The sequence below is a fragment of the Parasteatoda tepidariorum genome, chromosome 10 (genome assembly GCF_043381705.1).
Source record: "Parasteatoda tepidariorum isolate YZ-2023 chromosome 10, CAS_Ptep_4.0, whole genome shotgun sequence".
Lineage (NCBI taxonomy): Eukaryota > Metazoa > Arthropoda > Arachnida > Araneae > Theridiidae > Parasteatoda > Parasteatoda tepidariorum.
Genome location: NC_092213.1, coordinates 44,000,174 through 44,023,916, shown reverse-complemented (window position 1 = coordinate 44,023,916; position 23,743 = coordinate 44,000,174). Strand labels below are relative to the sequence as shown.

The 23,743-nt window shown below is 26.6% G+C and overlaps 1 protein-coding gene across 4 annotated transcripts in view; it reads left to right on the top strand.

Moving 5' to 3' along the window:
* The first annotated feature begins 2,257 nt into the window (after positions 1–2,257).
* LOC107440873 (irregular chiasm C-roughest protein) overlaps positions 2,258–23,743 on the top strand; it is a 155,361-nt gene continuing 133,875 nt past the window's right edge. For 3 of the 4 annotated variants that reach the window (XR_006225823.2, XM_043047972.2, XM_071186226.1), the window contains exon 1: positions 2,258–2,424. Coding sequence is in view for 3 of the 4 variants with exons in the window: in XM_043047972.2 (XP_042903906.1) it covers positions 2,364–2,424 (61 nt within the window). In the remaining variant the exon portion in view is untranslated. The remainder of the gene's footprint in view (positions 2,425–23,743) is intronic. The other variant, XM_043047971.2, reaches the window with a different exon arrangement.

Sequence of the window (23,743 nt, the reverse complement as noted above, 5' to 3'; positions counted from 1 at the left end):
TTAAGCTAGATTTACGAAATGCTTAGCAGTTATTCCAAATTGTAACCAAAGTAATCGGTACTAGTTACGCGTTTATTGCTGGGCTTTCTGGTATAAAGCGTTCAAAAATACTTGTTTTCGTGTGTAATATTTTGTCTGTCTTTAAACCTCTGAGTGTTTTAAGTATGAAAAATTGCAAAAATTGCATTTCTAAAGTTTCACAATAGTCTTCTTAGTATTTCTTGCGAAGTTAAAAAAATATCAAAAACTGAAAGTGTCTCTTTCATTATTGTAAAACAGTGTATAAAGAAAAAACAACAAAAAAATTTATCTTCTAAAAATAAATTAATACACAAAACTATAAACTCGGTTACTTTTTGCTATGCCTACATTTAAAGAAAAATGCTACTATGCCAAAAAATAAGAAATGCAACTATCTTTTTCCTCTATCATACTTCAACTACTTAACGTTATCTGATTAATTTATATTTCACATTATTATGTTTAAACCAATAAAACAAATATTCAAGTCCTACAAACAAATAAGAAACAAAAATTAAAAATTATACAAATTTAGTAATAGCATTTTATCCTAGATACGCAAATAATAATTCAAAATCACCGTAGAAAGTTTTGCGGTAAATTATTTACATTTAGAAATGAAACTTGTTTAAAGTCACCGTAAACAAGCAAACACCGCAAAAGTATTTTTAGTCAAAGAGTTCTAACTTGAAGTCGAATATTCATCTCCTTGCGAATTTCACCGCAATACAAAAGCGCGTCTTTTTCTTCCCCTTAATCTAGCTTCCGAAAGTTTATGCTTTCTTAGCAAAGCATAAGTCAACAATGCGGTGAAGGCAGTTTTACATTTGTGTTTGAGCATTATTCTCAATTTCGTTTCACACTATACAATGTAAAAAATTGCGGATAAATTTTCAGTACATAGTACAAACAGTTTGGGTCTATCCCTGTCTGTAAAATAAAATTTTATCGTAAACCGTATTTTTACAGTTATTTTACCGTAATTATACCGTTATTATACCGTTATTTTTGCAGTTATATTTATTTAATTAATGTCGATCAGTGACTTTACGGTAATTATTACAATAAAATTATAGAGTAACAGTAACATGTTTTGGTAAAAATGGATTTTTTGGTTTAAAGTATCGGTATTCTGAGTGACTCCACTTTTTTACGGCGAACATAATTTTACACACATACATAATTTTACATAATTTTTTACAGCGAACATTCGCTTAGCTGCTCATAATGTACATTTGTATATAATGTACATTCTCTTAGCTGCACATTTGCTTCAGTATTCAACAAAATACGATAAAAATATGAAGACAAAAAGAAATATAAAAAATTATTGTAATGTAAGCAAACAATAGATATTTTTTAAATAATCAATCTTTAATAGATTTTTAATATAATCGGAAAAAAAATGAAGTTAAAAAATAGCAATTAAAGAATATTTAATTCATTCAAGAAATTATTTCACGAATATAGCCGCAATTCATTAAGTATTGTATATGCCTTAATATTTCAAGCATTTTTATAAATATTTTTAATTTTTAAATTGTAGAAATATTTGTTAGCCTATGAACCTAATCATAAAATTTTTACTTTTCGAAAGTTTTGGTAATAAAAAAGTTTTTTTATTATTTTTTTAATCCTTTTTAAATATTTAACATAATAGATTTAATTGTTTCGGTAATGATATCATTCAATGAATAATTATCTAATTATTTAAAAAAAATTCTTTCAATTAATTAAAGAATCTCTCATTCGAAATTCTTATAAATATTCTCCTGNATTTTAATTAGTTTATAAGTATGACTATTTCATATATATATATATATATATATATATATATTTATAATATTTGAAGAAAAAAAGAAAGGTATGAGATATAATTATATTGCAGAATCATGGAACCAAAGAAAACCGAACTACTCTCATCAGCATCATGAAGTCGCGAAAACTAGAAACTTATTCAAATGTATGCTAATATATACCATTAATAATTCCGTCAAAATGATACAAAATATTTCTCGAAAAAGATTTCAATGAGAAACTAGCAGCGGATCAAAGAGAAACTTCAAAAGATTGGAGAGAGAGAGAGAAAAAAAAAATGGGAATTGTTTTGTTTACTTTTTCCCTTCACCTTAACTGTGGCTTTCTCCTCCTCACATGCAAGCTATTCTCTGTCCTTATTTTGAGTGAATGGTCCTAGTGATTGCACGCATGCGGCCAGAGATAGAGGGCGCCACAAAGCATCTTTTTCAAAGTCCTTCCAATTCAAATGGCGCTCCGATATCAGAGAGTGCGGACGTTTTCAAAGTTTGTCATCCGCGGATTTATAGTGCGTTAGATAAGCCATGGATTGTTCTTTCTCATTGTTCCTTCTGTTTTGGATTACAAGTGCCTATTACTCGAAAGGTAGACAATTCGAAAATTAATATTTTTGTACATAAATTTTAAAATTAGGAATGTTTTATTATAACAAAAATATTTTAAATTTTAGGAGTATTGATTATAAAATTATGCTTATTTTCAGTTAAAAGAAGAAAAATCTCGTCGAATAAGAAAAAAAGAATCTTTAACTTTTTTTTCAAATTTAAGTAGAATTACAAATGGTATGAATTCTAACAATTTATAATTGAACAAGAAGAACCCGAACAGAAAGAATCCCAAACACTAAATAGTAATTATGCGTATAAAAAAAAATATATATCACTATTACTCTAAAGGTAAAAATTTCAGAAATTAATATTTGTGTACATAAATTTTTAAATAAGTAATGTTTTATTCAAAAACAATATTCAATACTTTTTGCAGCCATCTTTTAAACACATAATTATGTTCATTTTCAACTAAAGGAGTAAATTACTCGTCTAACGAAAAACATTTAAAAAGAATATTTCAATTAACGATAAACTACCAATTGAACTAAATTCCAACTATTAATAAATTGAACAAATATATGATAGAGTTTTTAAATTAAATATAATATGGTAAACTGAAAACAAAAAGTTTATTGTCCATATGACTGGGTGAGACAACATATTATAATATAAACTTAAATAGCTGAATTTTTTTTTTCAAATTGTTTGCGCATGGTAAGCGATTTGTTTACAAAATTCATCGTTTCAGCCACGGTGGCTTAGGCGATAGAGATCTCACCTTCCACTGACCTAGGTTCAATCCTATCTTTGGCTGGTATAATCAAATTCTGCTCCCAGTTCGCAACAACCACAGTACTGACATAGAAATATCCTCAGTGTTAGACGGATCTTGGGTTAAAATCACTTTGTCGTCAGGCTGACCATGAGAGGTTTTCGGGATTTTCGGCTTCAGGTAACGCAATTGCGGTTTAATTCCTTCAAAAAAAAATAAGCCAAGAATTTAAGTTTGTCCCTTTGCTTAATTCAGGAATCCCCTTGTCTTCAGAATCAAGTACAAGGCTAAGGACTGAACATTAGTAGTTGTAAGCTCAGAATTGAGTCAGCTGTTCAACGCCGGTTATAAAATAAAACGGTTATAAAATAAAATTTATTTCTAATTACAAAAATTATTCAAATGTTATTTATTTTTTGTTCAATATATCTAGTTTGATGAACAGTTCAAAACTTTATTATTTGTTTTATTTTCTGATTCAATAAACGAGATCTACCTCTGCATATAGTATGGTAAATCATTTTATAGAATATTTTTGGATACATTAATATTGTAAACGAAAACAACGATAACAGAATTTTCACCTCAAACGATATCCTTATTATGGGTAAAAAATGTCGCTTGATTTCGGAAAAATACAAATGGAAGCAAGTCATTTAAAAGGTTTGAACTTTATAAAACTTGTGAACTTAAAATTCAGTTTTTGTATATACTAATAAAATTTATTTTAAGATTATCTAATTTGCAGAAAAAGTAGATGAGGAGAAATTGTACTTAAATTAGTTACACGGAGAACAAAATTCTGGTAAAATTATCGTACTTCAATGGTAATGATATTTTTGGTAAAAGAAAACCTACCTTAATTCTGGTATTTAAATCAAAATGTAAAGTATTTAACTCGTTCATTAAGTACTTTTTTCTGTTTATACGGTAACTGTTCACAAAATCTGCTAGTTTTTAAGGTAACAGTTCTTATTACCACACATTATGCTAAAAATACAAAACTGTAGCTCAAATGTAACCGTATAAATTGTTATCATGTTATGCTCTAAGTTATCATAATAATATTACTAAATTTTAACATTTATAATAAAATAATATTTATTTGAAATCATTAGGATCATCCTGACATACTTGAAAATCATAAGTATGTCCGGCGTTCAGGAAACTAAAATACATTCCATTTCTTAATCTTCTCTAAATTATAACGTGTTGAACATTTTCCCCTTTCATTTTTAATTAACGGGAGTAAAATGTTTACTCGAAATTCACATTTGCACTTGCTATCCGTTAACAGGTATTCTCTGTTAAATAATACAAGTGGTAATGATCTGTTAAAAAGTTGTGATACAATTTTGAAGGATATCGTTATTCATGTTAGTGACCTAGCTTGGTGCCACGAACCTTTTAGAATCTCTTAAGATCAAAGTTAAAAATAAAATTTATATTATTTTGCAATTTTCAAAACTTTGAATAGTGCATCACGAACAGTAGAGAAAAGTTAAAATTACCACACATTATGTTAAAAATACGAAACTGTAGCGCAGATTTAACCGTATAAATTGTTTTTATGTTCTGATCTAAGTTATCATAATAATATTACTAAATTTTACCACATTTACCAAATTTTAACACTTATAATAAAATAATATTTATTTGAAATCATTAGATCATCCTGGCATACTTAAAAATCATAAGTATGTCAGGCTTTCAGGAAACTTAAATACATTCCATTTCTTAATCTTCTCTAAATTATAACTTGCTGAACATTTTTTCCCTTTTATTTTTAATTAACGAGCTTAAAATGCTTACTCGAAATTCACATTTGGACTTTCTATCCGTTAACATTTTTTCTCTGTTAAAAATATTAATAGTAATGTTCTGTTAAAAAGTTGTGATACAATTTTTAAGGATATCATTATTCATGTTAGTGACCTAGCTTGGTACCCGAACCTCTTGGAATCTCTTAAGATCAAAGTTAAGAATAAAATTTATATTATTTTGTAATTTTCAAAACTTTGAATGGTGTTTCACGATCAGTAGAGAAAAGTTAAAATTATAAGTAAATTTTAAAATTTAAATGGTTGAAAAAATTAAACGTCTTGTTAATTTTTAAAATTTAATTTAATTTTAAAAATTTACAAGACAATTAATTTTTTTAACTATGTAAATTTTAAAATTTACTTATAATTTTAACTTTTCTCTACTGTTCTAATTAGTGTATCAAGAATTAGTGTATCAAGTTCTAATTAGTGTATCAAGTATTCTAATTAGTGTATCAGGAACAGTATAGAACACTGTAAATGAAAATTGGTTTTTATTACGAGATATTTAGAACTAATTAGTGTATCAAGAATTAGTGTATCAAGTTCTAATTAGTGTATCAAGAATAGTATAGAAAACTGTAAATAAAAATCGGTTTTTATTTTGAGATATTCAGAACTTTATGGCTTTTGAGTACTATTTATATAATTAACACACATTCACGTTATAATTATTTTTTTATATATGTAAATGTTATAAAACTATTGAGGAAATGGCTGCTTAAAGAAATTTATTTTAAATTCGAAAATTTTCGCAAATTCGTTAAGAAAACGTCTATAAATATCTAAAAATATTACATATAATACCTAATAAAATATATACTGGGTATTACATGTATTCTTATAGACTTAAAGTAGATTATTCAATATATCGATTCAATTATTTTTATAGGTGGATTTATATTGAACTTATAGATTTTATTTCTTTATAATACTGAATTGTAAAATAAATGGTTTGATTTTTTTTTCTTCTAATTTGCATATTTTTTGGAAGAACACTTGCATTTTATTAAAATTATGTTAAATATAGAAAAAGTAAACTTTTATTAAAGGGTGAAAAGAACCAAATCATATAAAAAAAATTATAATATTTGCGTCGCTTATTTCAAAAACATTTCTGCCTTATCTTTAGAATTAATTTTTCTATAAAAGTTAGAATTAAATATTAAAATCTATTGAAAAATTGTATTGAAAATTATTTTGTTGTTGGAATTTTCCATGGATTCTGGAACTGACATTTAAAAATTATTTTAAAAGAAAGATTATACTAAGTAATTATATTTCTATGATTTGATTGTCTATAACAAAGGATTAAAAATCAGGAAAAGTTATTGTAGAAATAATTTCATTGGAATCAATGCTCGAATTTTTATAAAAAGTATTATAAGAAAAAAAAAATTATTTTTAGGATTAGGCATGAGTTCTATGAAACAGTTCTGATACTCTAACATTTATACCCATTTGCTTATATTATTTAGTATGAAGTTTTAAATGACATTAACAGATTAGTTTCATTGAGATATTTTTTTAAAAAATAATATATAAACTCAATCTAACTCATTAACGTTATATTTTGTATGGAATCGCTGAACTTAGATTGAAATTTAATTGTAATTGTAATTTTTATAAACTATAGATTATTTTGTCTTAAAATAATAATTAATACCAAAATATGGTTGGCTTTATTAATAAAATTAAGTAATAATTTTATGGACAAAAGAGCGTAAATTTTAGTCTGTTAAATGTTTCTAGAAAAGCTGAAAAAATTAATACATAAGAATTCGAAACATCATGTATTCTAAATACATCAATATCAATACTAAACAAAACAGGATATTTTTAAAAATATCGGTCAAATAGTTCATTAAAAATATTTTTTCCGCCAAAGATCTATAAATTAGTACGAAAGAAGAATAATTTATAGGAAATTTAAAGTATTGGTAAACAAAAATTCCTCTTTCATAATAAAAAAAATAATTCTTAACGCTTGATACAGAACTTTAGTTTTATAGATCATTCTAAAAATTAAATGTAGGTGTTTAGGATTTTTAGCATAAATATAGAGGAGAATTTGGTTTTAAAAATTGCAAATACCACATACCCGATTTTTCTTTTAAATTAGAGTAAAAAAAATATTTCTTTGATAACGAATATAAACATAACATAAGAAAAATAATTTAAACAACGAATATTCACTGACACGTAGCAAACAAATAAACCGAAAAGTAATATGTTCTTGAAATAATATAATACAGTCTCTCATTTCCTTAGTAAGAACCTTGTATTAGTAGCAGTATGGTTTATTGGCGATCTTCAACACAATCCAATAGCGTCAGGAAAAGATTGCCTATGAATCTCGGTAAGATTTATCTAGAATATTTTTTTATTGACGCCCACGTTTGTCCTTTTTCACATACTAATATATTCCCTCGTGCATAATATGAAAACCACTTCTTTTTTCAAAAACCTTTTGGCCAATTACATTAATCATATTTCAATATAATTCTGTTACCTCTTTCGAATTAACTTATTTACTTATATTCCATAGATTTTTATTTTCATTTATATACATAAAACTGAATGTCTGCCTGCTTATTTGTCCGTCTGTCTCGTATGATCCCCTAAATCCGATTGCAATAAAATTTGACACATTAATTGTTTGAAGCATGGAATAGGTCACTGTTGACAGTAGAACATTTACTCCATATCTTTCGAACGGAGTGTGTAAAAATGAATTTTTTTCATAGGATTCCAACTTAGCGTTGAATCTCGTTATATGTAGCTTTTGATAGTTTGTAGCTCCATTTTCTTAGAAAATAAATATTTCGAAATTTCGATGCACACGTTTATATAATTCATTTTTGGTATTTTATGTCAAATGAACTTAGGTAAACTAGCAAAGTTAAACGTAGGAATAGCAATGCCAAATTAGTATTTTGAAACCTATTAGAAATAACTTGCTTATATTTATTGTTTTGAAATGATTTTCTGCAATTAAAAATAATTTTGAAGTAGAAAATTTTAAAAAAAAATTGAATTGTATGTGTTAAGTATGCGAATAGTGCCAAATTATCATCAAAATTATAAGAATGGGATAAAATTTTCATTATCAAAAGTTGACAGCGACAAACATGACTATTTTTAATGTCAAATAATGCTGTGTAGAAGTAGCCTTTCTTTGAGTGGGTTGAACCCTTACTCTGCTCTGATTAATTAAAAAATGTAAGGTCAATGGGATGCTTAAAAAATATTTAAAGAAATAAAATAATATTATTAAGTACACATTTTTCTCCACGACGTGTATGTGTAGTATAAACTGAAAAGTGATCTGTAATAGCTGTGACATTTAGATTAACAAAAATGGTTATAAAAATAACTATGTTATTAGTTACTATTTTCGATAAATTTGATTATGATTGTAGCAAATATTGAATGTTATGAATTAGTAATTTGGAAGTTATGTGTAATTGCTCTGATTATAATTATAATAACTGTTTTTGGATAAACCTAAAAATGTTAAGTTACTAAGAAAGGCAAAAACGTAGATCAGTAGAAAGTGTTCAGAAGCGAAGAAAAATTATCCGAATAGTGCTGTTAGTCTTTACTTAATAAAAATGATTAAAGAATAAAAACAGCATAAGTAGTTATTTTGGAAAATTGCATACTATTTTTATTAGCGTGTAAAAAAATATCCATCAGTCTTTTAAATGATCAACACCAAATTTAAATGCAAATTTATTATGATTTTTCTGTTAAAAAAGTGTAATTTCTAATATATTACTACTCACTTCTTGCGATGAGAAAGTAATTTAACTTTAGTGTAAAAAAGATAAAAATGCAAAAATAATATGGTGACATTGAACTGTTTTGAAAGTATACACTATAAGAATAAAATATACTTATGGATAAGTCAAAAAAGATAATTTTAGGACTTATTTCTTACAATATTGGTATACACACAAACCACCGTAAAGAATAGCTTAGATAAATGCTTTAACACATTGTCATAGATTTAAATCTTTAGGCGGAGAAACAATTTTGCCAAAATTACTTTGCTGAATAATAATGACAGGCAAAATAATGACAAACAAAACTGCTTATTAAAACGAAAGTATACGGTATTTAAACCATTTATGTGGCATCAAACCATTCACATGGTAACGGTTTACCGGAAATTCTGGTTTAAAAAATTTTACTACTTATTACCACACATTTAGCAAAATTTTCAAAACTGAAAAGTAAATTTTATTGAATAAATGATTTTTGTGCGCTGCTCAAAGGTAACATAATAAAATGACTAAATTTTACGACATTTACCAAATTTTATAGCGTATTGTAAAGCCACATTCAATTATTTATTTAACCAAAGTGACTCGGAAAAAATACCGAAATTTTTAGTGTTCTCATTGTTATAAAAAATTAATCATGTTCTGATAGTTATGTGTATACTTTTTTTTCTCATTCTACTTAGATAACACCTCTCGAAATGCTCCATTTAAGCATTTTTAAGCTCCGAAAAAAATAAAATTTCTCTCTGCCGTAAATGTTTCTATGCGTCACAATACTGAATAACAGCAACTATATCACTAAGTGAAATATAGTTGCTGTTATAACTGGTAGTAAATCCTATGCATTAGTTTTCTTCAACAAAAATTCTTCAGCACTGGTGATTTAAAAATTTCCGGGAATCATGTTCTAATTTGGAAAATTCTAACAATTTAGACAAAATTCTCACTAGTATTCCATTCTTCAAAATATTTGATAACGTTTTTCCCTTTAATTTTTACTTATTTTAATACCTGGGGTTCTTCTATGAAAGCATGCTTTTTTCTTAACTCTTTTGTTCCGCTACACTATTGATTAGATTTACTGTGCAACTTATTTGTAATCTACTATGTAGACAATGTTGTGAACTTCAAAATGTATTACTTGAAATTATTTGAACTCTTTTCACTTTTATGACTTTTTTACCTTCATATAGCACAGCATTAACCCTTTCTTTGTACTTTGTACTAGACGTTTGTCGTACAGTGTGAATGTATTTTGTAGCATTATAATTATTTCATAATTGTGAGATGCTTTCTTATTTTTATATGCAGTCAAATTGAGTTTTTCTAATGCATTACATAAAAAGAAATCTTTTATGAACTTATTGGTATTAAAGTCATGTTCTAAGATTCTAGCTCTAATGTCAGTAACCTCTCATTTTACATAAAGAAACAAGCTAAAGAGCAGACAGAACGTATAATCAGCTATATTGCATCAAAGTTGTATGATATGCTTTTACATAAGGCAATAAAAACGATGTAATTTAGTAAAGAGAAGAAAAGATTAGAAAGTTCATTGAATTTCCTTGGAAACGTGGCTGTTTACTTTAATTGAACAAACCTCTTAAAGGTGTGATGTAAAGCCACGAATTAAATCAAATATGGACTGTTTTTGTTTAGAGGCATTGGTCAAGAGATCTTTCAGAAACGTAAATGCTAAGTTTTATTGTAGACAATCTAGACCAGGGGTCGGCAACCTGTTTGTCCTTAAGGGCGCAATACTAAATTTGAAAATCACCGAGGGCGCATATTTTGCAGATAATCATGCACAATCCTAAACTCAGCTGACTACTTGCTGTATATCGCCGTTTGACAAGAGTTAAGTAAATCGCTCTGGCTATTAAACATTTACATTAGTCCAGCGAGGGCTGATTAAAAATCGATCGAGGGCGCCATGGCGCCCGCGGGCGCCGCGTTGCCTACCCCTGATCTAGACTATTAACCATCTCATCACCTAATTAATAACTTTTCTGAAACTTCTTGGAACGTTCTTGCTTATTACGTACATAACGAAAATGTCAGATTAATTTTCTTGAAAATCTGGGCAATACTTCTTCGTATAATAAAGAGACTCTCCAAAATACTTCTATTTATTCCAAAGTCACAACCTCTATTTGAGATATTTATGAATTCGAACCATTACTAAAGAATTCAGTTTAACGAAAATGTTGCAAACGTGTTAAGTTTAAAATCTTGCATCTTTTGTGCAATTGTATTCGTATTTTAACTGTTAGTTATTTCAAATCACAGATAAAATTTAAGTCGAAATCAAGATGGACTTATTTCTAACGATCTCTTAAAATTCACTTTAAAAAAATGGGTTAAAAGTGATTAATTTTTATTTCAGTTTCATCGTTAAGTAAGGACATAGAATATTAATATAAAAGTCCATGACATAGATTTAATATTGTCTCAATGCAATAGTTTAATGGAAGAATATCTAAACGAAGAAAATATATACTTGAATTTAACAAAATTGAGCATATATTTTAAATCTTTAATTAAATTTTTAATCATAAACTTGGCACATACACAATAACATTAGTTGTTCATCATTTTTATCATATCAGAAATAATGGATACTAAATAAAAAAATATTAAATGAAATAATAACAAAAAATTATTGCATACAATATTTTGTTTAAAAATTACTTTTTTTGGGAAAACTTAAATACAGTGTTATTATATATATTAGAACGTAATTAGATTGATGGTTATAATATAAAAAAGGAGATTATCATACAAATTTAAAAATATATTTTTTTCCAAGCAATTTTGCAGCAGTATTTTTCGAGCCAGCACACTCCAAATCATTAATACAAATGAACTTTTGAACACATTTAGAAACTATTAAAGAATAATTAATGGCAATTAGAAAAAAAGTTCATCATACTTAATCTCCCATTACGGCAAAATTAAATCTTTCCCGCTACATTCAAAAATGCCGCAAAAATTAAAGGAGAAAAAACTAATCACATCCGATAAACCTGAACGCAAAAAAAAACTACTATTTGACATATTTAATGGAGTCATTAAAAAAAATAAGATTCATCCAGAAAGAAAATTCATGCCAGAGAATAACTAAGAGTAGCATTATTCAATTTCCTTAAAAGCTTTATTTTGTTTTCACGTCCTATTCTACTTTATTAATGGGGGGCAGCGTTAAGTTACAGCGCGAACTTAATAAAAGTTGACACATTCTGAACTGAACTTACATTTTTCTTAATACGAAATATAAAAAAAATTCTTACCTTTTTCCTGATTGTATTGCCTTTTCTCCTGATTATTAAGCAAAGCTATAATGGATCGACATTTAAATAGAACAGGATGAGAAAAAAGTATACTCGTTGACTAACCTATAAATAGATAGTTTGAAGTATATTAGTTCACATAAAATGGCATGTGACTCTGTTGGCATAAGTTAATGAAGAAAATTAATAAAAATAAATTTCAAAAGTATTATTTTATGGAATGCTATGAACGTAATAGGATTAGGAAACATGCGTAGTTTGTTTTGAAAATATCGATGAATTTGTGGAGGAAATAGTTAATTCATTGTTTTCAATTAGTTTTTATGCAAATTTGCATTGGCAGTGACAGATGCCAATAACTTTAGGGTATAAATGGAAATTGAAGAAGGTTTGTTTTGCAGTCTCTAAGAAACGGTTTATCTTTTAATATTGATTTCTGTCCAATTTAGTTTTTTAGGTGCTGCATTTATTTTGCTTCACAATGCGATAATAATAGTAAGATGTCTTAATTACAATTAATAACTTAAATGTATTTTTTTACAATGGATAGCTATTTTATAAAAGTTCATGCGTAGCGATTTTCAATACGAATTCAAATGTTAAAATATAAATTTTGATTAATAATAATTATGTATTGTTTGATTTATACTATAAAAATTTTAAGGCGACTTAATAAAAATTAATAATTTTATTATGTTCACTTAATATAAAACTTATTTTATCTCAGTTAATTTGTAATAATTTTCAAAAGATAATAATTTAAATATTATAATATAAATGTTGATTAATAATAATTATGGATTGTTTGGTTTATAGTACATGAAAATTTTAAGACGACTTAATTACAATCAGAAACTTAAATACATTTCTTTACTATAAAAATACGAATTTTATTACAGTTAAAGTATTAAAATTTTCAGATTATAGTAACTTGAATGTTAAATTACAAATGTTGATTAATGATAATTTGATTGTTTAATCAATTGACCTTTATAATTTATTCACTTCAGAATTAGTTTTCCAGAATTAGTTTTCTCTTTTGAATCGAAATGCATTAACCGATTTTTTATGTAACATTTATAATCTATTTAATTCTTCGGAATTAGTTTCCTTTTTTAAATCAAAGTGCACTAACAAATTAAAATAGTTGCTTTCTTAAATATTTAGACTATGAAAACGCACTTTAAAGAAATGTGTCAGTTAATGCATATTTGTTTCTAAAGCTTAAAAATAATTAAAATATAAATGACAAATCATATTTATTCTAGTATTAATTATATATTTATACATTATTAACTTCTTCAGAATTACTCTTTAAAGCCTTAGCTACGTTAACTAATATCATTTTAACTTTTTAACTAGTCACTTGCAGTCTAATTAATTAAATGCTGTTTAAATAATAAATAAATTTAGTTAAATAATATAATTTGACTTGACAGCGATATTTCAATTAGAATTCTTAGTAATTTAATTTGGTGAGTTGAGTTGTTTCCTTTTATGAATTTATCAATACCTTTCTCTATGTCGTAGCAATTGCAGCGATATTTATTTTACTGTCACGAGTATTACCTTAAAGAAATTCATTTTGATCTTATAATTGTTTGAACATTTCTAAAACTTGTAACATCTATTCACTTTTCTTCATATTAATTTTATTAGAAAGTGATTTTGAAAAGAAACATTTTTAAATAGTTATAGGATAAACTCCTTTAAAAGAATCCCTTTACTTTTGAGTTCTCAAACATGTGGTTTCACATAATATTATTAGTCATTTGCTTTAGAGAAATATAAATGTTAGGTTTAAGTTTATAAACAGTGAAAGAAATACATTTTCAAAAATGACATTATGAAAATTTAGAATAGCATTCTGCTTTGAAATTCCATTTTTTTCTTATCCAGAATTTTTCCAAGAAATCAGATTTAGAATGTGTTACAGTGAAAAATTCAGTGTGTGGAGAGGAATAAAATAAGGAGGTTTCATTTCGCACTTCTTCCCTCTTATCTCTTTCTTTTAACGTTATTTATATTACCTGGTTTGTCCTTTTTCTATTTGTCAACTTTTTTTAATTTTAATTTCGTGTTAAAACTTGAATGGTTTAACATATTCTCTTCCTTTTGGCAACGATGCTTGTTTGTCGTAGTGGAGCTGTCACATCAATTTCTTGGACTACCCCTATGTGGAAAGGTCGAGATAGCCTTTTTTTAAAAAATCTTTTTGTTTTGTTTTGTGCTTTAAACGTTAATAAGTTGCTTCATGGAAACTTGGATGAGTAATTAAGCATTCATGTTGTAATTATTCTAGATAAAAATAGATTTTTTACATTAGGAGCTTGCATGATTTGTGGAGATAAATTTATATTTATAATGTTTATGTTATTTTTGATGACTTATTAAAATGCTTTATTTGCAGATATTTAAGATAAAATAGGTAATTATTTCTTGCAACATCTAAAGTTATAACAATGCGTTGTTAAGTTGAAATTTCATAAAAATATCAAACTTTTAAATTATTTGTCTTCTGATGAAATTGAGTATTTGTTTATTACAACAAAGGTTTAATTTTAAAATTCCAAAATTTTTTTATTTATTTTTTTATTTTTTTGTCGATTCCAAACTATTTAAACGTCTACCTCTCCCCAAACAGTGTGCAGTTAAGCCTAAGTATTATTAATATTTATACTTAAGAAAATGTTAAAAACTAATTTTAAAGGTTTCTTTACTAAATTGGAGACCTGATTAGTTTTTAACCAGCAATGTAGATTTGAATAGATGTTTTTAATGCGGAATTTTTTACTGAAATGAAAAACACATGTGCCATTTTTAATTTAATCTTTTTGAGTGGGAATATTTTCTTTCTGAATATTATTGTAGCAGAAGACATTAATTCAATTTTACAGTTGCTTAAGAATGTAAAAGAATGTACAGTTGCTTAAGAATGTAAAATTCGTTGTATTTTTATTTCAAAACAAATGCGCGGCACTTTAAATTGTTTGATCTGTATTCTGATAGCTATAATTATGCAGGCTTTTCAATGGAAAATTTACGAATTTTTAGAATAATTTTACAAATCATTGTAATGTTTATTGTCAATTTTGAGTGCTGTTTGAAAAAAATTCTATTAATTATCTCAGGGATTTTTAAATATCAGCGAAAAATCTCAGAATCTTTAGTAACCGTAAACAGTACAAAGAAGTATTCACTGTTAATTTTGATTGTTTTTTTTAAGAAATTGCATTAATTACATCGGGAATATGGATATGCCAACAAAAAATCATTGAATTCTTATAACAAGTTTCCACCAGACAATTAAATGTTTATTGTCAACTTTGAGTGTTGTTTGAAAATAATCGTGGAATAAATTATCGTGGAAGGAAATCAACAAAAATTCGGAGATATCTTAGCACAAGTTTTCAATAAAATAAAAATGTTTGTTGTCGATATTGAGTGTGATTACAGCGATGATTTTAAGATGCAGTCATTTTTTCACAGAATGTTTTTAAAATATGATCTTTAACTAGATTCAGTTGTTAGATAAATAAAAACAGCAAAAAATTATTAAGTTAATGTTTTAAATTTTCAGCATGCTCTTTTAATTATCTGAATTTAGTAAACAATTATACATATCTAGTTATAGATAAACAATGAGTGAGCTATTTAATATTCTGTTTATTGAAGATTTAAAGTCTCTGGCAATAATTTTCGATACATCAATTGCTATTTCTCTGACATAAATTTATTTTTTCGAAGAAAACTTAAGTACTTTTATTTAGAAGAATTCGTGTGTCATAACCGTGTGTAAAAATTCTTTTTACAGTTTAGTTTAAAAAAAGTGAACATGCACTATTAATAAAGTTAAAATTCCTTCAACGTGTATGCTGAACTTGCCCGCCGAACATAAATCACCGAGAAATTCGAGTTTGAAAAATATTTTTCAAAATACCTCCATAATTTATGAGACGAAGAAATAAAAATGCGCAACATTTTTCATCATTCAACTACTAACTCAAGATAAAATTGAACAGATAGTAAGAATAACTTAATATAGAAAACATTTTCTAAAATAACTTTGGTATTAAATTTTTACTCCCTTATTTAAGAAAGAAAAGGAATGCACGAAATTATTTAATGGTTGATTAAAATATTACTATTTTTGGAATGAGAAGTGGAATAGTTAATGCGACTTCCTTTAAGTCGGCTTTATTTTAGTGCATATTTTTCAAATATACACTGTTAAATTTTTCATTCTAAAATTATGGTAAAATAACTGGCAGCTGTCTGTCCATCCGATTAACCATAAAGTTTACGGTAAAGAAAATTTTTTTCTTATATGGTTTTGAAACCATTTACCAAAAATATGGTTATGAAACCATGAATAGAAAACTATTCGGTTTTTTAACCATTTACAATTAGCATTTTTCAAAAACGGAAAAAAATATAATTATTTTGCTAGGTATACTAGCTCGGCTTTTCGTAAGGTAATGGGCATTGGAGAGTGCCGGACACTGTAAATTCTTCCAGTTTTAAAGGGAATGGAGAAAATATTGTGGTGTCAACACTAAGACTTGAACTCCAGTTCTGCCGGTCATGAGAATTGACAGCTAAACGCGCTCGGCTATGATATGTACACAGCAGCTTCATTAGGTGGTTCCAGTTGGTGCGATAAAATTCTGGTTGCTTAACTGCATTAGGTGAAAGCAGTTAATAAAGAGTTTTTCTCAAACTCAAAAGTTTGATTACCGTTTTATTTATGGTCATTTGACTGTTTTGATTAAATATGGTAAAATAACCATTCAATGAATTGTTATTTTACTATTTCTTCCGAGAAATTTCTAACAGTGTAGCGTAGTATAATAAGCTTCCATAACTTAGCTTATTCCTGATTCCGTTCATCTATATAAATTTTTAAGGTTAAATTTCAAAAAAAAAAATTATAAATTTCACACATACAATAAAAATGAAGCTCTAGGTTACATTATTTTTCGAATGAATTTTATTTAAGATGAAGTTTTAAGAATTCCTTTCTCCCCTTCTTCTACCTCTATTGCAGCTAAACACGGCTACCTCAAGCATATTTATTCCATATTGCTTTATCAGATTCCACTACTACTCTCTATCCATCAACTTCCTCTTTTCACTACATAGACAAATTTCCTCACAATCCAAGCACCCAGTACATGGTCTACCTCTCTTTCTTTTTCCATCCAGTTTCTAGAAAACCATCACTATTTTTTGACTGAGTTCTTGTCATCAAATCTGCAGATATGACTGATCCATCGAAATTGTTAAAAATTCCACTTTTCTATCGCTGAAACCCTTAATATGTGGCATTTAAAGCTGGTCGTCAGCATAGTATACAATAGAGAGAGAGAGAGGACCAATTGAATATTTTAAGCATATTTACTGGAGCAAAATTATGACTTTTATCCTCAGCCTTACTGATTCAGTGAGTTTTACCACTTCAGGAACGCGATCGCGCAATTCTCCCTTCATGTTCCACGCTATCTTATCTAAAACTAACCTTTTTGAATCTAGCTATTCAGGATCACACAGACGCGATCTCAATACGGCACTCTCGTATAATATCTTGGATTAGTACGTATACGTACTTACTGGTACGTATAATCTCAGAATATGCAGTCTTGCAGTATCACTACATACACTGAAGGGGTAAATACTGTAGATGTGCGGATATTTTAAAATACTATTTGGGTTGATTCCATTTAGCTTGAAAAATTACTCTCTAACTTATCTCTAATTTATCTACTAATTTATCCCTAGGGCATAGAGTTAGAGAATATGTTTTTGGAAAATAATTTGTTTAAAGTAACATAACTCATGAATGTTGAATTTAATTTATAACTTTTTTGCTATAAATTAATTTGAGTTCATAATGCATGGATATTGAAACGCTAAATTTTGAAGGATATTTTTACAAATGATTATAATTTTTTTAAATCTGAGCCATATTAAATCCGAACCAGCCTAACAGTTTTTGGCTTTACATTTCTAAACTAACAACAAGCAGGAATCTACTGAAGCAAGAAGAAAGTAAGTCTAGGTAAAAACGAGCAATTTATGAACAAATAAAATTCTAAAAAAAGAAATAAAGTAGTTTCTTTTATTTGGATGTCAAGAATTATTTAATCTCAAAATCATTAATTCCATTTTAAATTTATTTCCTCAGAAGAAAATCACTCAGATCACAAAACAAACTGCTTTTAGTGCTCTTTTGTTTATAAATTTTTAAATATTAAAATTTGCTTAATTTATGTTATACAAAAATAAAAATTTTACAGAAAAAGTAGTCTATGTTAATAAAATTGAAAAATAAATTTTTTGCTTTGAAACAACAACTTCACATAATACCAAAAAAGGCTGTAAAAATAAATTCTTCACACTTTTTAATTGAAAAGTTCGGAAATACTCACTCACTGAAAAACAAATTCTAGTAAAGTTACTGTATTTTATGATAATGATCATTCTGGTAAAAAAATCAACATTCTGGTAATGAATACCAATATATATGGTATTTAAATCATTCGTTAGTTTAATTTTCTGTTCATGTGACAACGCTTCAACGGAAATTCTAGTTTTCTAAATTATAGTTCTTATTATCACACATTCAGTACAAAATACAAAACTGCAAAGTGAATTTAACAAAAATACATGCTTTTTCAAGCCATTCTCAAAGGTGTAATTATAAAATTAAAAACGTGTACCACATTTACCAAATTTTATCACATGTTATAAAATTATATTTTATTGTTAATTTTACCAAGATCATTACATAAGCGATTTGATGAAAACTACCAAACTTTTTGATATTCCCATAGAGTAAGAAACGCAGTAAATTTTACCATATTTTGGTAATTTTGAAAATACTTTTTTTCTCTGTGTAGAAAGTAAAGTACAGAAAGTGCGGAAATAATGTCAAAAATCACGGAAAAAGTTAAAATATTGCTCCTTTTATCCTTAACAGTTTGAAAATGTTGGTATAAGCTGCTACTATTAAGGACATATATGTTTTTTAAATTTATTTGAATTCAATAATTTGTTATGAATTGAGTCGTTCATTAGAGGAAGATTTCTCTGAATGTTGATACTGTGCCTCAAAGGATAATTAGAATCATACATTTAACAGTTTTATAGTTTTATGAAATTGATTAAAATTAAAATTAGCCCCTTCTACTTTCTCGGAATGAAAAGATTTTCTTAGAATTTCTCTTACAATTTTCTTGAACCGTAATAATTTCAGCACCATTTTTCAAAAAGTAATGCTAAAACAATAAAAATTATTTGAAATTTATGTTTATCAAATAATAAAATGGGATTGTTGTCTTCTCTTTTTATCGGAATAAGGAAAGAAAATGTACTGAAATGGTGAAAAAAAATTTCTAGCCCAAAAGAGTAACTTCACATTAGAAACGAATTGGGTTCTCAAAAAAATCGAAATAAACTCATTACATTGAATATGAAAGAATTTCTTTTTACAACTTTCTTAAACCGTAATCATTTCGGCACCATTTTTCAAAAGGTAATGCTAAAACAATAAAAATTATTTGAAATTTATGTTTATCAAATAATAAAATGGGATTCTTGTCTTCTCTTTTTATCAGAATAAGGAAAGAAAATGTATTAAAATGGCGACATAAAATTTCCAGCCCAAAAGAGTAACTTCAACATATTAGAAGCGAATTGGGTTCTCAAAAGAATCGAAATAAACTCATACATTTAATATGAAAGAATTTCTTTTACAACTTTCTTAAACCGTAATAATTTCGGCACCATTTTTTAAAAGATAATGCTAAAACAATAAAAATCATTTGAAATTTATGTTTATCAAATAATAAAATGGGATTCTTGTCTTCTCTTTTTATCAGAATAAGGAAAGAAAATGGCGAAATAAAATTTCTAGCCCAAAAGAGTAACTTCAACACATTAGAAAGGAATTGGGTTCTCAAAAGAATCGAAATAAACTCATTACATTTAATATGAAAGAAAAGTTTGAAAAGTTAACGGAGATAGTTGTAAAAATCCCCCCGTTTCTTTCCTGTCAGTTTCGAAATATCTCTCTCTCGCGAGTTGTCGACATAGCTCGTATGTCACTAGAGAACGAATCAATAGGATATTCCAAACTTCCTTCCGGACATATCTACTTTTCTCTTGAACAGCTGCTCATAAGTGTGTTACGGAGAAAGTTTTCCGATCTCTTTCGTAAAAGTTTTTGGGCATTTCAAGTTTTTGTTCGCTGTATGACACGAAGGAACATGAAATTTTCCACTTTCAACTCTCTATATAATGCATTGTTTTAGTCTTTTTCCTGTTTAAAACATAGACTGGTTTAGCCAGAAATACTTTTCTTATCCGAACTGTATATTTTATTGTTTAATGTAGAAAGTTTAGAATTTGTTGGTTAACTTTGAGACTTTAAAACTCTATCTATTCAAATTAAATTTGGAAATGTATGTTCCTCTGATTTGCATGTAACACATTTAATATTTTATATTTTGCCATATAAAGTCAATAGGATATTTCAAACTTTCTTCCGGATATATCGACTTTACTCTTGCTCCTCATAAGTGTATTACTGAGAAGGTTTTCCGATCTCTTTTGATAAAATTTTTATTCATTTCATGCTGTTTTTTCCCTACTTTCAGCTGTATATATAATGCGATTTTGTTTCAAACATAGACTGGCTTAGTCAGAAATACTTTACATCTATGAACTTTATTGTTCTACGTACAATGTATAGACTTTGTTAGTCTACTTTGGGATTTTATTCAAGTTATGTTTGAAAATATATTTCACTAATTTATGCATAATATATTTAATATTTATAGTTTGCAATACAGATTAAATCAATATAATACTCCAAACTTTACTTCCGGATGTATCTATTTTTCTTTTGAACAGCGCTCTTCATAAATGTATTACTGATAAAGTTTTCCAATATCTTTTGTTTAAACTTTTGTTCATTTCAAGCAGCTGTTTTTTACTTTTAGCTGTCTAGATAATAAAATCTTATTTCAAACATAGACAGGCTTAGTCAGAGATACTTTTTTCTCTCCGAATTTTATTGTTCAATAGACCAAGTCTAGATTTTATTGGTCGACTTTGGGACTTTACTCAAGTTATGTTTGAAAATATAGTTCTCTAATTTATATTTTATATTTTACAATAGAGTTTGAATCAATTGGTTATCTCAAACTTTCTTCTGAATATATCCAATTCACTCTTTGGAAGTTCTTTATAAGTGTACTACAGCTAAAGTTGTTCGATCTCTTTCCTTAAAGTTTTTGTTCATTTCATTCTTAGCTTTTGTTCGCTTAATGACAGGAAGAAGCATGATATGTTCTACGTTCAGCTGTTTTTAAAATGCATTCTTTTTTCAAACATAGACTGGCTTAGTCAAAAATACTTTTTCTCTCTGAATTTTATTGTTCGAAGTAAAAAAGCTAGATTTTTTAATTAGCTTTTAGGTTTTAAAACTTTATTAATTTAAGTTATGCTTAAAATTATAGCCCACTAGTTTACTTATAACATATTTAATATTTCATAATTTGAAATAAAGTTTGACGGTACTCGAATGTTTTAAATTTGAGCCAAATGCGACTCGAATTAAGTCAGAAGCGATTGCTGTTTTATAGTTCAATAAAAATTAGATTTTTAAAGTTTATTTGGCTTTATTTCTTACATGCTGTGGACTCTAATTTCCTATTGAAGATCTGCTAATAAGTATATTACAAGAGAAGTTTTCCAATCTTTTTCGTAAAATTGTTTTGACATTTAAAGTTTTTATTCGTCATATGAATGAACATGAAATTTTCTTCTTTTATCTGTCTATATAATGCATTGTGTTACTGTGGTTTGAAACATGGACTGGTTTTCATCCCGAGTTTTATTTTATTATTAAAGGTAGAAAGTTAAGATTTTTTCAGTTCATTTATTTATAGTTTATCACTAGTTCATTATACCATTTTAGTTTGACTTGAAAACTAAATGGTTTCAAAGTATAAATAATTAATGCATTTTTTCTAAAATATTTTTGATACTTTTTTGTATAATAGTTTAAATAAATATTAATTCTTCAAACTTGAACGTTTTCAATAAGTTTAAGTATGAGGGCTTGCTTTAAATTTTAAAGAATTTAAATAATTAAATTTTGAAATTTGTATATTGTTAAATAGCTGGTGTTCTGTTGTTTTTTTCTATTGTTTCAGTAAAACGCTGGAAAATAAATTCAAGCATTTCTGTTGGCAATAAAATGTATTTTCCCATTATTTTTAGACGCACTATTGTAGTTGATTATTATCATGTTTGAAAAGATGTAGGAACTAACGATTTCGTAAAGGTTTTTTCACCTAAAGAAGCGAGATCAAAGCTCATAGTTTAATATGAAGCTGTCGATAAAATAAAATTAAAAATGATTTCAAATCTCTACTTTGTCAATGGGAAATCTTACTTCAATATTACTTTATTTCTGATGTTACTTTATAATTGTAGGAAGAGTAGATTTGCAATGAACTAAACTGTTAACTGAAAACCAATTGCTTTAGATTTAAGTAGTTACTTATGTTTTCTTTAAAGAAAATATAATGTTTTGATTTAATTTGTAGTATATAATTTTTAATGTGTAACATGCAATGAGTTTAACTTAATATTTTTTAGGTAATATTTAACTTAGTCAGTTGTTTTGTTACTTTTAAGAAAAATAATTTTGCTAGTCCAAAGCAAATGTTAGGTGTATTTTTTTACATCGTTCTAGATACTTTCCAGTTGCTAGTAACTCTTTAAAGTATTTCTAAATTATTTTAAAAAACACCCTGTAATATTTTAAGTTCCTTAAAGTTATTGATGATGGCATACAAGCTACAATCGTTTAAATGTATAGAATAGTTTGTACAACTTTGAAAAACTAAAAATTGTAAGCACTGTGAAAATGGAATGTAGTTTTGCAAATTTTAGCATTTTTATTCAACAGCTTTCCTTTCAAAAATTCTGATCGCATCCGTAAACGCTTTCGGGCATTTAAAATTTATGATCAATGTTTGATATGAAAGAAGGTTAGTATTTTTTTTTCGAATGATATACATTATTATGGTCTTTAGAGTTTTAAATATATCCTGGTTTAATTCTAAATATTATTTTATACATTTCGACTTTTTTTTATTTTATTTAATTGTTACAATTAGTTTATTCATTTGAGTGGAAATCTATGTACACGTGGATTATTTATAGATATATTAACTGGAAAACTATGTATATTATCTCAAAAATCAACATAAGAACAATCTGAAAGTTTCGATATTGTTTTGCAATATTATAATATTATAAACATTCAGAAATTGTGGTTTTTATTTCAACTTGATCTATTATTCCAAAATTTAAGATTAAAACATATATAATTACGAAAATCCTATTTTGATTAGCTGAAAGTTAATAATTACAGTAAATTGAAACAATTTTGCTTAAAGACAGCAATAAGCAATAAAAATACAAATCACAGTTTATTTCAAATGTTACGCACTCCGCCAAGATAATTCAAAATAAAAAAAAAAGAAACCTCAATTGCATAATAGCTGTTTGCTCACTGAAATGAAATTTAAGAAATGAATTCTCTCATAAGTTTTATATCTAAATTAATTTTCTTATTATTATAAAAATTTCGAAATTTTAATTA